Here is an 18254-nt window from a genome sequence, read left to right on the forward strand (position 1 = left end):
CCTTATACTTCTTTGCATTCACATTTCAAGATTAAAAACAACTAAAGTTACTTGCTTCCTTAATTTAAAGATTGAGTCACGCCTCAAACAGTCAGCAAGATTCACTCTGGCCCCAAGGCTGGAGTGTTTTGAGGGATGGAGGCCTTTTGGGGAATTTAGCTGAGAATCACTGTCTGGGGACCTGACTGTAATCTTGAACTTAATTGACTGGGAAGAGGGAAAACAGCTATCCAACCTGCCTTTTAAATGCCACTGGGAGTTGAGAATCAGAACTTTGTAGATTGTAACTTTCCTAGAAAATTATCTATCCATAGATGGTTTCAGAAGCTGGTTTCTTAGGCCTAATATGCCATTCTCTTGTGAGGCTACATTAAATCAATTACATTAATTCCCAATTATGGCTGAAATTTTACACAGAAAAACCAGGAAATCCAGTTATAGTTCTCAGTATCCAGAACTTTGCCCACTGAGCATATGAAGTACTATGTATTTACTGGTGTTAATAGATTCATAAACCAATAGATTTTAAGGCCAGAAGGGTCCATTGTGATCCATCTATATAACACAGCCCATAGAATTTCTACCATTGGTATCTGCATCAAGCCCAAATATTGGTGAACGAGCAAGAACATATCTTTTAGAAAGGCATGATTTAAAGACTCCAAATGATGGAAAAATTACCTCATCCCTTGGTAATATGTTCCATTAGTTAAGAACCTGAATATTAAAATTTGCATCTTATTAGCAGTTCATATTTTTCTGACTTCAGCTTCCTGACATTAGAACTTTTTATGCCTTTGTCTGGTAGACTTAAACAGCCTGCTAGGGTTGGATATCTTCTCTCTGTGTTGGTACTTAGACTGTGATCAAGTTGCCTCTTAACTTTCTCTTGACTAAATTAAATAGATTGAAATCCTTAAGACTTTCATAGTAAGGTTCATTTCACAGAGCATGAATCATGCTCCTAGCTCTACTATGAGACTTCTCAGGGTTTTTTTTCAGTTTTAACATTAATTTACAATACAGTAAATTCTTGATAATCTAGATTTAATGCAGGACATTGAATAATTCCTTGATTACTGAAAATTATTAAATGTCACAGAGTGGAAGTATGACTCTATTAGGTAAGCACAGTTTCTCTGCCAAATTCTAGTGTTTGCTTTGGGAACCGTACGTTTTGAATTTGGTGACTTGTAAAATCTTAACTGCAACATTGTGTTTGATTTTTTTATTCCCTGCATTTAATTTCCCCTCTCTTCTTTTAAAATATGATCCGGGTGTGTTTGAATGGGTAATACTTTTTAAAGCACTTTAAAATATTTTATTTAAATATGCAGATGTTCAGGGAATCTATGCATTGTGTATACTTAAGTGGATAAGAAAATAACATATTGCATGTGCACAGTACACTTTCATGAAATTTATTTTTCAAAGTTGGTAAAATATGCATATCGCTTTGGAGGACCATACACACGAGTTTCAGCTCTTAAAGAGAAAACTGAGTTTTGGGTGCAGTTAAGGGGTAAGAGACTGAACAATTAGTATGATGTCTTCTCGCTTAGCTAACTTGCAAAAGAGTAAGGCCTCAAGTATAACTAAAATGTCATGTTAAGTTGAAATGTATTTCAAATTATTTACTCTCTGAATGTTATTAGACAACTCTGTAACATATTCCATTTCTTTTCATTCTTTAAGTGAATTTACCTTTTCTTATAGACAATTATTGGAGACTTTCAGAAGGAACAAGAGAAATTTGTTCAAGAAAAGCACACAAAAAAGTCAGGTATTGAATATTTATTATTAAATGTAGGTCTTTGACTAAAGATAACTAACACGTTTCACTAAATTTTGATGAAAGCTACATAGATCAGCTCAGTCTCAGTAGGATTAAACCTAATCCTTGTGACAAAAAAAGATGACCCATGGAAATTTTGTATAATGCACAATAGTTGTATATCAGGATTTCAGTAAGTGCATTTTTGGGAAGAGATAAGGGATCACTAGTTGAAACTTAGCTAAAACAAGTTAACTATACAGCTAATCCAGCATTTTCTACTAAATTCAGCAAACATATTTAACTATAATAATTGAAAATCAATGGGATTGATCTCTTATGACTTATTTTGAACCTCAGGTTGTTATATTTTGTGAGGAGGCAGGCATTCTGATTGCCTGTCACTTGAGCTCTCTACTAGCCCTGAAACACGTTACTAGATGGAATGAATAACATACGGTGTGGGTGCCACTCTAGCATTTCATTAGTTTCTCTGTGGGATGTGCTCTACTTATTGTTCTGGGGAAAATTGCTTTCTCTAAGGTTTGTAAATTATCTGTGATCCAAATCCTTCTTGGGTTATGCATCTATGTATGGTTAGATAAGAATGGCCATATCGGGTTAGAGTAGTGGTCCATCTAGCCCAGTATCCTGTTTTCTAATAGTGGTCAGTACCAGATGCTTCAGAGGGAATAAAAAGAACAGTGTTATTATTGAGTGAGCCATCCCTTGTCGGCCAGTCACAGTTTCTGTCAGTCAGAGATTCAAGGACACCCAGAGCATGGGGTTGCATCCCTGACCATCTTGGCTAAGTCTTTCATGAACTTCTGTAATTCTTTTTGGACATGGTTATGCTTTTGGTGTTTACAATGTTCCATGGCAACAAGTTCAACAGATTGATTGTGCATTGTATGAATTACTTCCTTATGTTTATTTTAAACCTGCTGCCTATTAAAGAGTGAGATCACTGGGTCTGCTTATGCGAATAAGACAGGCAGAATTTGTCCCTGCATTGGTTAGGTCATTGGTTAGGCTGGATAGAAAAGTGTATTGCATTTTGACATAGATCTCTTTTTAACCTTGAATACGTTGATGGTTTCAAATGGATCATGCTGAAGTTTGTCATACTGTTTGCCGTTATTAATGTATATTATTAGATACTATGTTAAGTATGCATTTATATTCACACCTAGAGATTTAATCTTTACTTTATGTATGAGTAGTACAGTGTATCCTCCCCAAACTTACACTCGCTTTTGGACTACCCTTTGAACTTCTCTGAACATTTTAAAGTAAATCTATAAATTAGCATTAAGCATTATAAAATACACCCTCTTATTTTGGTGAATCTAATTTTTTTGTATTCCTTCCCCTGCCCACCCCCACTCCCCCCCCGGTGCCCAAAAAAAGTGAAGGTTGGGCATTTGGAAATCGATTCATTTATGTATTATTCCAAAAACAGAAATATGGGCTATTGTTAAAGTATATCAGCACAATTTGTATTCATGAATGCTAACCATAACCATTTCTATTTTAACTATAATCTTTTAAATCTCTTCTAAAATATTTTTGTCAAATTAATCTTATAACATGTATTTTACAATGTATATTGTCATATAATTGTGCATCAATTATTTTCAACAGAGAATAGGTTGTACAATATACTTTTTTCCAGTGGGAAACTGACAGAAAGCATTCTTTATCAAAAGGACTGTTGTACAGTTCAGCCAATTATGCACCACAGTGCTATATTGATCGAGCTATTAGCAGTAGTCCTGGCCTAGAACATTTTTGAAGAAGTAATAAAATGTTGATTGAAAATAATTCTTGCTGAATTGTTTTCTTTTTTTGACCAGCTCTAATAAGCAGACTCATTCCCATAACTCATCCGCTATACCTTGAGATCTGTTGTAAAAAAACCAGAAATTAAACTAATATACTAAAGTGAGCACAGTTCTGAAAAAAGAAAAGGAGTACTTGTGGCACCTTAGAGACTAACCAATTTATTTGAGCATGAGCTTTCGTGAGCTACAGCTCACTGCAAAAAGAAAAGGAGTACTTGTGGCACCTTAGAGACTAACCAATTTATTTGAGCATGAGCTTTCGTGAGCAAAAAAGCTCACGAAAAAAAAAAAAAAGCTCACGAAAAAAAGCTCACGAAAGCTCATGCTCAAATAAATTGGTTAGTCTCTAAGGTGCCACAAGTACTCCTTTTCTTTTTGCAGTGAGCTGTAGCTCACGAAAGCTCATGCTCAAATAAATTGGTTAGTCTCTAAGGTGCCACAAGTACTCCTTTTCTTTTTGCGAATACAGACTAACACGGCTGTTACTCTGAAACAGTTCTGAAACAATTTGTTTTAAAGATGTCCTGTTTCCGTTTAATTTTTCAGCTGGGTGACAGCAACACAGGGACTCCAGGGGCTCAGCTATCTTTCTGGCATTGTGTGTTGCTCTGTCTTAGTATAAATATTTTTGTATTTAAATATAATAAAACTTGAATTATTTTTTCCTCTTTAATGACAGAAGCAGCAGTGCCTCCTTGGGTAGATAGCAATGAAGAAGAAACAATTCAACAACAAATCTTGGCCTTATCAGCAGTAAGTTTCTTGTTTGTTGTTAAAGCTGTCTTTTATTTTGATTAAAACATATTCAGTAATTCCTCACTTAAAGTCGTCCCAGTTAACGTTGTTTCGTTGTTACATTGCTGATCAATTGGGGAACATGCTCATTTAAAGTTGTGCAATGCTCCCTTATAACATTGTTTGGCAGCCGCTTGCTTTGTCCACTGCTTGCAGGAAGAGCAGCCCGTTGCAGCTAGCTGGTGGGGGCTTGGAACCAGGGTGGACCTGCAGCCCCCCATCAGCTCCCCGCTCCCCTCAGTTACCTGTGCAGCAGCCACCCAGAAGGCTATCAAATGCTGGCAGTACAGCTGTCCCTCCCCCCACTGCCATGTGCTGCTCCTGCCCTCTGCCTTGGAGCTGCTCCCGGGAGCCTCCTGCTTGCTGTGCAGGGGAGGGAGTAAGAGGGGGACTAATGTCAGGGTGTCCCCCTCCCCCCGACTCCTGCTCCCTGCTTACCCATTCTCCATATAGAACAGGGAGGAGGCACAACAGGGCTCAGGACAGAGAGCTGGCCGCAGCTGCTGTCTCAACGTCCTACTCTTTTTAAAGGCAATGTACTTAGTGTGGTGTCAGTGTACTTGAAGGGCAATGCGCATCTCTCTCTCTCTCTCTCACACACTCACACAGTATGTGTGTGTGTGTGTCTGTCTGCCATGCTGTCTCCCCTCCCTGCATTCGTGCTGCCTTGTAGAGTGTGAGGCTACATTAACAACAATGTGTTTAACCCTTGAGGGCTCAGCCGAATGCTAGTTCATCATTTAGCAGTAAGGCATTCCCTGGGAAATATCCCACCCTCTTCCACCCTCTAACTTCACCACCTCAACCAAGCTTCACAATCATCATTGCTGTGTACAGTATTCAATTGTTTGTTTAAAACTTTGTGTGTGTGTATTTTATTTTTATATATATATATAGTTTTTTTTGTCTGGTGAAAAAAAATTTCACTGGAACCTAACCCCCCCCATTTACATTAATTCTTATGGGGAAATTGAATTCGCTTATTATCATTTCACTTAAAGTCACATTTTTCAGGAACATAACTACAACATTAAGCGAGGAGTTACTGTACCTTCAGTAATTTCATCACTTATCAAAAAATTAGACTACATTGTGTATATGCATACAAAATTTAGATACAGCATGATGTTTGTCTGGTTACCAGTCACATGCCTGAAGCAACTTCTGGGCCAAAACAGAGATGGAAAAATGTATCCTCCTATTTACACTTTTGTCTGTCTTTAACAGAAAGTTACATGGCTGTGATGCTAAAGAAATGTGAGATGGTCTGGTATGTCAAATGTGATATAGTTCCTCTGATGTCAGTTAATAACTGTAGCATGTTCTTCAAAGGACAGGCGAAACTTTCTGCGTGACCCACCAGCAGGTGTTCAGTTTAACTTTGACTTTGACCAGATGTACCCCATCGCTATGGTAATGCTACAAGAAGATGAGCTCCTGAACAGGATGAGATTTGATCTTGTCCCTAAACAGTAAGCAATTTCTGATTATATTTGTGTACTGTCACTCTCTTAATTTGTCTTTTAATTTCTAACCTTAACTTCCCTAAATTATTCATCTTCCCTCTCCACCTCCCTCAGCTTTCCCTTTTGATTCCTTTTGCTGCACATGTTGTTTTTAATAAATATAAGTTATACATAGCTTGTCTTGCATACATGGAATTTTGTGAATGAAATATAAGCATGCATTTTATGTTGGTCCATAAATAAGGAATACTGGTATTAAAACTTTTTAAAGAAAATATCCAGTCAATACAATGCAAATATTCCTATTTTTACCAAGGTATTTTTAATTGTAGCCATTTCTTCAATTTAAGCACCTACTATATTAAAGAGAGAGACTCTTTCACGTTACATTTCCATCTCTGGCTTTTATCATCTTAGACTGTTATTTATTACTTTAGTATAAAATTTGAATTGTTCAAAACTTTTTTCTTTGAGAATAAAAAATACTCACGCAGTTATAGATTGTTATAAACAAATAGTTAGAAGTTCTCTTTTGTGTAGTTCTTCTTTTCCTGATTTATTAGGTGCTTTAGGCTCTTGACTCTCCTTAATGTTTTGAGTTATTTCCACAGAGGTGAGATAACTTGGCATAGGCCCTTTAAAGTATAGGTGGTCAAGATTCCCTTGCTCTTTCAGAATAGCTCTTGGTATTCTCTCTCTCATTCCATGTGTTGTCTTATTGTTTGCTTTTGTTTTTTAACAACCAGCTTTGTTTTACATTGTTTGCTTAGAACCATGCAGAATGTGAAATACTTATTTCTCTCAATTTAAGCACCAGTTTTTCCTGGTTACACCAGATTAAGGCTCTACTACAACTTCCAATCAATTTACTACTTTGAATGTGACCAGCTCCAAATTAATAAAATTAATAAAAATAGCAAAAGCCAAAGTTCATTTTATAGAAAGATTTGTTATTCCAGATTGCGGAAACTTTTGTTATTGTTCTTGTGCTTGTTTTGTTCTTGTGCTTGAATTCTTTATAATTACACACATGCACAAAGTACATTAAAATAACATTATTAAGATTGTAAAGTCAAGGACTCAAAAGATAGGAAATGCCAGAATTAAGGTTGCTTGTGCAACCTACATTTATAGAATCATCGGACTGGAAGGGACCTTGAGAGGTCATCTAGTCCAGTCCCCTGCAGTCATGGCAGGACTAAGTATTATCTAGACCATCCCTGACAGGTGTTTGTCCAACCTGCTCTTAAAAATCTCCAGTGATGGAGATTTCACAACCTCCCTAGGCAATTTATTCCAGTGCTTAACCAGCCTAACAGTTAAGAAGTTTTTCCTAATGTCCAACCTAAATCTCTCTTGCTGCAATTTAAGCCCATTGCTTCTTGTCCTATCCTCAGCGATTAAGAACAATTTTTCTCCCCCCTCCTTATAATAACCTTTTATGTACTTGAAAACTGTTATGTCCCCTGTCAGTCTTCTCTTTTCTAGACTAAACCCATTTTTTTTCAATCTTGGCTCGTAGGTTATGTTTTCTAGATCTTTAATCATTTTTGTTGCTCCTCTCTGGACTTTCTCCAATTTGTCCACATCTTTCCTGAAATGTGGTGCTCAGAACTGGACACAATACTCCTGTTGAGGCCTAATCAGCACGGGGAAGAGCCCCCTTGTACGAATACATTACAATAGTTTGTGATCGTGTAATTAAAGACTATATTTCCCTCCCCCACAGAGACCCCTGCATCATTCAGTGCACAGGATGAGCAACGCTCAATTAATGAGCAGCTAGCTATTCATTATTTTGCTTTCTCCTCATTGTCTCCTCAGTGGTATGGTCTTACGATTTATTTATTGCACACTATTCAAACCCTGCTCTGATGACAGAATTATTAATTTCCTGATAGACTTTTCTATGGTGCTCTTCACTATAGTATCAGAGTGTTTCACAAACATTAATTCATTTATTTTTCACAACACCTCTATGTGGTTAGTGCCTATTATCCCCATCTGTAAAATAGGGCCGAGGCATAGAGATAAACATCAAATGTATCCACTAATTCAGGGTTCCCAATTTGAGACATCTATGATCTGATTTTTCAGAATACTTAGTATTACTTAGCACTGAATATGTTCAAAGCACAGCTCCCATTTACTTAAATTGCAGCTCTGAGTGCTCAGCTCTTTGGTGGAGGCAGAGATAGAATCCAAGTTCTTCAGGGCAGCATTCAACTTCCTTAAGTGTGAGACCATACTTTATCTTCCTGCAGTTCCCTGCCTCATTCACTACACACTTTCCAACTTCTGGTATATACGAGGCAGGGGTCTTACAGACAACAGTTGTCTTTACTACACAAATCTGATTATCCACACAGCACCATCCATCCTGTCCACTGACTGAGGCAGAATTCCTGTGGGGGAAAGTAGTATATGATCATGTAATTGAAAAATGTATCTCATTTTATATGCACAAGGGGAGGCAAATTAAGGTTTCACAGGCACTTTAATTCTGGCATTTCCTAATTTTTGAGGGCTTGATTTAGTAACCTTTATGTTCTTTTAACATGGGGTGAAGGGATTGTGTGTAATTTCTTAGTTTTCATAAAAGCAAACTGAAAAAATAGAAGTGGCACCATATTGACATCCCAATGATTCATCAGCAGGTTGGAACCTTTAGATGTACCACACAGACCTCTGCCACTTGAGTTAACAAAGTAACTGATAGCAGTAGTAAGTTGTCATCCCCTATGTGGACCAGCACTACCTGGAGATGAGACACTTTGCCAGTGGATTTCACAGATATTTGCTGAGTGTGAAGAATAGCAAGACTCTAAAATCTTGGATTTCATTCCTGGAGGAATGAAGGAGGGAATGTCCTCTAGGGGTTACAGACCCTTTGGTTTGTTTCCCCTAAGCTTAACCCCTTCTGTCCCATCCCCTCCAACTTGTTCCAGTCCTGTCTCTTTTCTACCCCAGCTCCTTGTTCCGGTCTCCTCCTCACACTTTTTTCATCCCAGTTCTGATTGTCTTTCCCAGCAAGTCTCCCACTGGATACTCTGCATCTGAGTCCCAGTCTCTCCACCCATATTCCCAGTCTTATTGTCAAGCCCAGCTCAGCTCCCACGCAGCTCTCAGGCTCCTGATCCAATTTCAGCCCCCCCTTCCCTCCCTTATCCCCTCAGCACACGCATCCCCTAGCTGCTTGTCCAGGGCACCCTAGTTCCTCATCAGATCTGTTCTCCATCTTCCTGTTCTCCCACACCATACTGGTTCCCAGTCCTAATCTTGCCCAATCAGTTCCAGTCTCTTCAGCTCCCTTTTCCAATCTCTGTACGCCATTTATCTCCCTGGCTCCAATTCCCAGTCTCCATGCCTAAAAAGTCCCAATCTTATCTCCACTCCACCCCACCCCACATTGTCTGGCTCTTGTCCTCTCTGCGTTCAAGCCAGGTACCTTCCTCTTCAGTGCTGTGGGTGGGGGTGAGAGGTGTCCTTGAGACACAGGAGAGAATCTCCCTGCTCTCCATTCCAGTGCATGGCATGCAGAAGCCAGAGCTACAATTTCAAGGGAAGTCTTGCTGAACCCTTCCATCCCGGGGCTGGAGTATACTGAGTTGCTCTGTGGGGGAGAGCACATTTCCAGTCTGGTCACACATAGCTGGAGCATGGTCAATGCAGATGGATTGGTTGAAGGTTTTAGCTCTGAAGCGCTAACAAGTCTGTACTTAGCATGTGCAAAATGACAGTTTTCAAAGGCTTGTAACTTTGCCAAATTCAGATGGATTTTTAGAGGAACAGCAAAAGGCACATCCCTGACACAAATGCCATCCCCTACCATATTTTAAGTCCCTGCTGCAAAACATGGGGGACTCTAGAGCTTCTCAGTGGAAATCTTCTCAGTGGAAAATTTCAGTCGAAACAGTTAGTTTGGCAAAGTTATATGTAATTGAAACAGGGTCTTACAATGGGTAGTGTTGGACAATTTTATCCGTAATGCAGCCAGCTTTGCCTATAATACACAAACATTCTCAGTTGTTTTTCCCACTCAAGTTCCCCTTCCTCCTCCCTTTTTTTAAAGGAGCATCTCATGTGGAATACTTTGCCTATTATTGTGTTACATCCTGTGTTCCCTCTAAGCTGTGTGGCCGTGCAGCACTCCATCAAGTGCCGGGCAGGGGCGCACATCCTCAGTGACGGAGGGAGGGAGCGGGGCAGGACTGAAGAACAGCGGCAGGGGTTGCTGTCGAGTGGGGGGTGGCCGGGGCCGGGCAGCTGGAGGGGAACCGGGCAGTGCCAGCCACCCTGGCTGATGGGGAGGGAGCAGCGGTGGCGCACCTCTCCCTGCAGCAGGTAGGCTCAGTACCAGGCGGGCACCCATACCCGCCCTGCCCCAGTACTTGCAGGGCCGTTGCACAGCACCCTGCCCTCTGATTATTGCATAACACCCTCCCCATCCTGCTCCCCTGGGCAGTGCTGCATTGCCAGGATGGGGATGATCTTCTCTCCTGCTCTCCCCACCCCTCGCACGGAAGGAACCGACAAGAGCAGAGGCTTGGTGTTGTGAATGGCTGCGAAGTGGTTGGGAGTTCAGGGCGGTAACCAAGGGCCCTGGAGACAAGCAGCTGAGCTGCCTGGGCTGTGCTTAGTGCAGCTGCAACCGCAAGTGAGTAGCACCAGCAACTTCTGGTTCTGTTTCAACACACCAGGCAAGGGTGTGATTGGCACACGAGGGAATCCGCACTGTGAAACCTGGGCTCAGGAATATTGGGGCTGGGGAGAGAAGGGGCAGCTTCTCTGGGCACAAAGGCATGGGTCTGAATCTGGGCTACCGATGCTGTATGCACTCTGCAGAAGTGGAGGGAGGGCGCTGAAATACCTAGGGATGATTTTTTTAAAGCAAAATTTTAATTACACTTCAACTCTGGACACTGCATTGTTCCTTCAACCCCCTTCCTTCCCTTTTTTTGTTGTTGTTGTTGGAAAGCTCATGCAATTCCTTAGCGAGACATCCAAGTTGTTATCAGTCCTTTTAAAAAAAATGTTGCTATAAATCAATCAGACCACTCTATCAGGAGTTTGGCTGCAACATAGCGTAAAAAAGAAATGATTAATCAACTGTTGTGTCTCCAAAAAAACAGCAGTTATTTTCTGTGTAGATTTTAGAGGCACAAGTCTGTGCTTCTTTAAAATCATGTAATTAGGGTTTTTTTAAAAAAAAAAAAAAAAGATGAAGAATTAAAAGAAAAAAAAAACTGAAGATGCCCCAGTTGCAAGTTTTTACTTGGAAACTAATTAAAGGCTACCTGTAGATAATCTTCAAGAGTCTAGATAAAAGAAATCCAAAGAAAGTGATTTCTTATGAATTTTTGCAGGGAAAGCCTGATCTTTGTGGGTACGTACGTTGTTTGATTTTGAATCCTTAAACTTTGCGGAAAACACTTCCTAAATAAAGGGATTTGTTATTAATCTATTTTGATCCTTCATTGTATGCTAACTCCTGTTGCAAAAACTTCCATGAATTTTGAGGTGCTGAATAAGTTGGCAAATGCTGACCATCAGTTCAATGTGTAGAAATAGCAACCCACTGAGGTAATGTAACAATCAATACTGCATTTCTGTAAGATCCATATAGTTTCACAATCCACTGTGTTAGAATCAGGTAATTTTCTCCTTTTGAATATAAATGTACTATGTATTTTTTAATATGAGGAGAACACTTTAACGGTGTATGTTCTGCTGTTAGTACTGGAGTAATTTCCTTTCAAATATATGCCTCTGTGTGTAACTCACTTTAAAGAACAGGTTTCAGAATAGTAGCTGTGTTAGTCTGTATCAGCAAAAAAAAAAAAAAAAAAATTAAAAGGCGGAGTACTTGTGGCGCCTTAAGTACTCCGTGGTTTCTTTTTCACTTTAAAGAAGTGATTCAAATTTTCAGATTTTATGCTTTTCTAGCAGTCTCGGCTATGAAGCTTGTACATAAAGATTTGGATTTTGTTTGCAGATTTCACGTTAATAGAATACTGTGTACCAATACTTCACTGCACAATTATACTCCAGATATTTTGTTTTCAAACTGACAGTGAACATTTGATGTTGCCAAACAGCAGGTGGACTGAATTTTTAAATGTGTTGAACTTGAAGGTGACACTCCAGGTTTAAATATGCTGCTGATTGTAGATTTTTGAAAGTATTCAACTCTTCTAGGGCCAAATTCTGCCATTGTTAGTTAACCAAAACTCCCATGGGCTTTCTGCTTAAGTGAGGAGCCCAAACTTTGGCCCTTGTTTAAATTGCTACCTTACCATTAATGAAAAATACAGTTGGGTTAAACTATACTATATAATATGTGAGGGTGATTTTATATCTAGGTTTTTTGTTTCTACTGGTGGCGCACATCCACATATTACCTTGATATTGGTGCACATAAAATTAATTCCGCACATGGATGGAAAAAATTAGAGGGAACATTGGTTACATCCAGCTCACTCTAGGGCATTTAGTATCATAGGGACACAATTTTGTAAGTGCTTGCTTTTTATGAGACATTCCATTGACTTTAGTGATGTATGTAGGTTTGGACCTTTAGTTAAGGACTGCTTTACGCAGCTGATGCACAGAGAATATTGCATGTTGCAGCTACTTTAGGTGTAACTAAAGCATACCTTGAAAACGGTTTTAAACTTTGTAATATAAATTCAACAAGCAAGAAAAAAATGTAAGACACCATGTCTGTTGGTGCAACACCATGAGAGAGCAGTGCTGTACAGAGGGAGCAAATAGTACTCCTTTTATCCTAGATCTGCTGCTCTCCACCAAGCTAGTAGAGCTCTGATCCCACTAGTAGCCCAGCCCAGGCAAAGTGGTTGTACCTTATCAAAGGGGATGAGACTTTGGAGAGGGGAGATAAGCCAAGACTAGAGCTGGGATTCATGTGGTTTTGTTTTGCCTCACTGAAAAGTAGGAGTTGGTAGTATGGTCTTTTGAAGATAATTAATGTACATCAGCTTGTTTATTATGCTAATCTTTTTTCCTAAGAAAATACACTGTTAACTCCATTTTAAGTGGTAAATATGCAACAGTAACTTAAGAGGCGGGAGACTCTTGTAGTGGTGGTTTTTTTAAACTGTGTATCCATATGTCAGGGAATTCAAAGCTTTGGTTACACTTCCGAGTACTCCAGACACTTGAGAAGGTGGAAACAAAACTCTGCCCTTACTCCTGTAAGCCATGACACTAGCTTTGACTACAGTAGCTTTCAGTGTCTCCGTTTTTTCTACCTTGCTTGCGACGAACTGTAAACTTTCCACAAATCAAATGTAATCGTTAAAGCTATGTAGTCATAAAAACCTATATTTGTGTTTTTCTTTAGTGTAAAGGAGGAGGTGTTTTGGAGAAATTATTTCTACCGGGTCTCCCTAATTAAACAGTCTGCACAGCTCACTGCACTGGCTGCTCAACAGCAAGTTGTAGGAAAGGAGGAGAACAATGGCAGGAAAGAGGATATACAGCTGACAGGTACAGAAAGTATTTGTTTTGAATAAGCAGCTCACTATGAACAATCCACTCTGTCACATTTCTTAGTATCTATATGCATCAGATGACCTATACGTTTTTTAGCTTGCAACTTGCTTGTACCATATACAGGAGGCTTCTTGAAAAAGTGTTGTTTCAAAAACAGATCCCTCTTAAGATAAACTTAGAGGGTTTTGGTTTTTTTAATCTACTGATTCACTGTAAATATTGCCCTCTTTTCTATGTATAATTAAAGAGAGGCTGTTTTCATCAAAAGAGTGCTGAAGTTGATTCAGGTATAGATACATCGTTAAAATGTACTCAGTTTATTTAAAAAAAAAAAGTTAGTTTGAGGTATTACTACACATTCCACCTAGTTCTTCTGTTAAATTTGGTGTTTTATAAACACAGTAATCTTGGCTGTAACAAGTAAAGTTGTTTTTTTTTAAATCAGACAAGTGGGTTTTTTTAAGTTGGCAGTATCCCTTTAATAGCTTTTTTTCAGGAAATACTTTTGTATTTTAGTTTTTGTTTGTTTTCAGATAATTTGATTAAGATGTTTAATTTCTCTTCAGCTTTGTTTTTGAAAACAGCTTTTGTTTTCTGTTTTGAATGTTGCGTTCAGTTTAGCTAAACTTCTAATATAGGTGCTGATTTTTCTATATATGATATGTATCCTTTAAAAAGGATACCCTTGACCCCACCTTCTTCTCCAACTACTGTCTCATCATCTCCCATTCACCTCTGAATTCGCTGAGTGCACTACCTACAACCATTGCCTGAAGTTCAACGCCTCCATCTCCAACCTTGAATCCCCTCTAATCTGTTTTCCACCCTCTTCACTTTGCTGAAACTGCTCTCACCAAGGTCTCTGCCCCCTCTTGGCCAGTTCTCAGGATCTATACACCATACTCATCCTCCTTAACCTCTCAACCTACTTTTTAAAATCATTTATGATGATTTCCTCCTTGAAACTTCATCCTCTTTTGGCTTTCACAGCTCTGTTCTTCTCTCGGATGTGTGACCACTTCTTCGGTGTCTCTTTCAGTGGGTCCTTCTCTTCTCTTCCACTTTTCATGGTGGTCCTGAGAGATCTGCCCTTGACTTCCTCCTCTTGTCCATCCACGCTCACTCTCAGTGCGATCTCATCTTCTCAAATGGTTTCAACTGTCTTCTCTGCCAATGACTCACAAATCTACCTCTCCAATACAAACCTGTCTCCCTCCATCCAGTTCTGTATCTCTGCATGAGGCTGGATGTCTTGTCATCAACTTAAATTTAGCATGGCCAAAACCGTGTACCACATTCCTCCCTACTTCCTTTTTTCTCCTTTACTAACAACATCATGATCTACCCAGTTAATAATACTTGTAAACTGGGTGGTATTACTGACTCTCCCCTCCATCTAGCCCTATACATCCAGGCCATGACCAGATCTTAGGGCCTCTTCATCTCCCATCTTCACTCCTTTCAGGTCCATTCAGATGCAGTTACTAAAATCATCTTCCTGGTTGATCTCTTTGAACATGTCCCTCCACTAACTCCATCACCGCCACATCAAATGATTTTTCTCTTTATCTTTTAACACCCTTTATGTGTAAGCGCCCCCCTGCTTACTTGCTCTTACCTCTTATCACATCACTTCTCCATTTCACCAAGAAGACTAACCTCAGTTATCTGTTTCTCTCACAAAAACCTTTGTGAGTTCTTCCACAGTACCTTTTATGCATGGCATACGCCCTTGAACTACTCTGTGAAGCTACAGTATTCCTTTATATCCCTCTTCAAGTCTCCCTCCTGCCATCATGCCTGTGAGAAACTGCCAACTGATAACAGCTGGGAAGATAGTCTGGTAGACACTTCCAATATTTTGTTGATTTTTTTTCAGGTTATTTTATTTTTAAGACATTTCAAACATCTAGCTACGTACCTTGCTGGCTCTGTAAATATGCATTCTTTCTATTGTTTCCCTTGTTCTCTGTTTCCTTTTCCTTCTGACTGTTCATTACATTCACCTGTTACAATTTGTCTTAAATTATATTATGAACTCTTTGGAAGCAGAGAGAGTCTTCTGTTTTGTGTGTTTTTTATATTGCCTACCACTGTAGATGCTACTGTAATCCTGCTACTGACTTTTTAAACTTGTACATAGTATAAAGTTTGGATTTTTAAAGTTTCCCTGGTTCAGCAAAAATGTATTCTCTGGTTATTGGGTTCCACTTTTCGTGTTACTACTAAAAGTCTCTAATTTAATTTTTGTTTCTATATCCTGCTGCTTCATAAAGCTAGCTTCAGCAAATGAGGAGTTACTGCTAATGTTATGGCTAATTAATTGGGAACTGAAATGAAAGAAATTGTGACATTTAACAAATTTACACAAAGTGCCTTAGATCATAAGCTCTTTGGTGGAGTGTCTGGGTCGTTTATTTGTTCATTCAGTGCTTAACACACTTGACTGGAGGCTCAAAGTATGCAATAGAAATAGTAATTGCTGATTTAAAATCTTGATCTTCTGTATCAGTGTAAAATTTTGTTCTGTAAGGAACCCTAACTCCTAAATTTGCACTGCAACTTCTCATGACATTGTTGCAGGAGTTCTGCCCACTTTCTAAGTCTAGGCTTTTACATTTGCATTTGAAAGAGAATCCTTAATTCACAAGGCTATAGGAGATAGGGTACTCTGCAACTTGCTGAAATCTAAAAAGACTTCTGCAAACAAAATAACACCACAAGTGGGAGGGGTCAGGAGGAATATCCCATTACCTTTCAGCAAAGTGGAGAGGGCCATCTTCTGCTCTGTCTCCTATGTGCTGGAGTTCTTCTAGCTAAGGTTAAATAAAGGGGCTGCTCAATGGCCTTTCAGTGGTCAGGCAACACTCTGGAGAACATTAGGTATTACACAGAGGGTTTTCTAGTTGGATCCCAGTCCTAGTAACCAGGTTTCTCAGTATGGCTAAGAATATTGCTGCTAGACCACAGCTTGTTGGAATATAAATTTGAGTTTTCAGAGTCTGCTTTTCCCATTTCGATTTTCAATTAAGTTGACCTTTTCTGAGGCTGTTTCTGCACTAGGAGGCTGGAATAACTAGTAGCACTTTCTTGTAAATCGCTCTTCCTGATATTTCACAGGCAAAAGTTTCTGCACAAAGTCAACTCTCATTTTTATAGAGATCACTGCATCGCCTCTCATTTTGTCCCCATCTGTTCTCTCTCTCCTTAGGACCTGCTGTGGCTCAAAACCACTTCATATTTTATTAGTCCAGAACCCAGGATTTTCTCAGATTAAATTTTGCTCATAACAAAGAAGCTGTTTACCTGAATTAATAGAGCCTTATGTCGCACAATGGTTGGGTATCCTTGCCTTTTAAGCATGAGGGCCCCCTACCTTAGAAACTAGGTCATTTCATGGGCTAAAAGTGTCTCCCTTTGTGGTGGTGGCGTGCTAGGCAATAACTGGGTTGCAGGGGCCAGTCTACATCTTTACTTGACATTACCAAACTGATATGATTGGATGCAACTTGGAATGCAAAATACTAAGGGCTGTGATCCAAAATGTTTTTCCCTTCCCAATCGTTCTGTTTCAGTAAGCCTGTCCGAGGTTGACCTGGAGTTCTAGCATAGCCTAGATTCCAGACTGCTAAAATCCTCTCAGAAAGGGAGATTTTGGATCTTACCTTCTAATTGACTTTGTGAGGAAGATCACAAGCCTGGAAGCCTCACCCAGATACTGATCTATTTAGTTGACTTATTTCTTGGTAGGGAGTTTTTTCAATTTGATTTAGCCAATGTTTCCTTAGGCCTGGTCTACAGTAAGCTGTTATTTCGGAATTAGCTGAGTTACCTCGAAATAAAACTGGTTCCGTCCACACGACCAAACCAGTTTCTTCGATTTAAAGGGCTCTTTACTCTGATTTCTGTACCCCACCTCGGCAAGTGGAGTAGCGCTAAAATCGAGACTGCAGTTTCAGGTTACAGGTACTGTGGATGCAATTTGACGATATTGGCCTCCGGGAGCTACCCCAGAATGCTCCCTTGTGACCGCTCTGGACAACACTCTGAACTCCGATGCACTAGCCATGTAGGCAGTAAAAGCCCCGGGAACTTTTGAATTTCTTGTTTGGTCACCATCAGCACAGTCCACTATCACAGGCGACCATGCAGAGTCCACCATCACAGGCAACCACGCAGCCCCAGATTCACAGACGAGCTCCAGCATGTTCCAAACGGGAGGTACTGGATCTCATTGCATGTTGGGGAGACGAATCTGTTATGGCAGAACTACGTTCCAAAAAAAGAACGCAAATACGTATGCTAAAGTCTCCAGGGCCATGACGGAAAGAGGCTACTCAAGGGACACAAAACAGTGTCGTACAAAAATCAAGGAGCTTGGGCAAGCGTACCAAAAAGCCAGGGAGGCGAACAGGCGCTCTAGGTCACAGCCCCATACATGCCGCTTCTACCGTGAGCTGCATGCAATTTTGGGGGGTGACGACACTACTACCCCACCACTGTCCATGGACACCTGCAAGGGGGGAGTAGCATGGAGCGAGGAGGATGAGTTTTTGGAGGACGAAGAGGAGGAGGAGGACAGTGCACAGGCGGCAAGTGGGGAATCTGTTTTCCCCCCTAGCCAGGAACTATTCTTAATGCTGAAGCCAATAGCCTCCCCCTACTCCCAAAGCGTGCTCCCGGACCATGACTCTGGAGAAGGCACTTCTGGTGAGTGAGAGCTTGATCAGAGCAATGCAGTGGGAGGGTGGGGGAAACCCAGCCACGCTTGGCTGTTCGTGTTTAGTTTAAAGGGCTCATCCCTGCTCAGAGCCTCATCAGAGCCCTGCAGTGTTTGTGGTGGGGGATGGGATGTTGTGT

The 18254-nt window shown here is 40.1% G+C and overlaps 1 protein-coding gene across 5 annotated transcripts in view; it reads left to right on the forward strand.

The window, feature by feature from the left end:
* The window catches only part of SYAP1 (synapse associated protein 1), a 44006-nt gene that overhangs the window by 10164 nt on the left and 15588 nt on the right, over window positions 1-18254 (forward strand). For 4 of the 5 annotated variants that reach the window (XR_012160276.1, XR_012160278.1, XM_073356008.1 and 1 more), the window contains exons 3-6: window positions 1717-1783; window positions 4298-4371; window positions 5746-5885; window positions 13243-13388. Coding sequence is in view for 3 of the 5 variants with exons in the window: in XM_073356008.1 (XP_073212109.1) it covers window positions 1717-1783; window positions 4298-4371; window positions 5746-5885; window positions 13243-13388 (427 nt within the window). In the remaining 2 variants the exon portion in view is untranslated. Of the gene's footprint in view, window positions 1-1716; window positions 1784-4297; window positions 4372-5745; window positions 5886-13242; window positions 13389-16647; window positions 18105-18254 lie in introns of those variants that run through there. The other variant, XM_073356034.1, reaches the window with a different exon arrangement.

This window comes from Lepidochelys kempii, chromosome 1 (genome assembly GCF_965140265.1).
Source record: "Lepidochelys kempii isolate rLepKem1 chromosome 1, rLepKem1.hap2, whole genome shotgun sequence".
Lineage (NCBI taxonomy): Eukaryota > Metazoa > Chordata > Testudines > Cheloniidae > Lepidochelys > Lepidochelys kempii.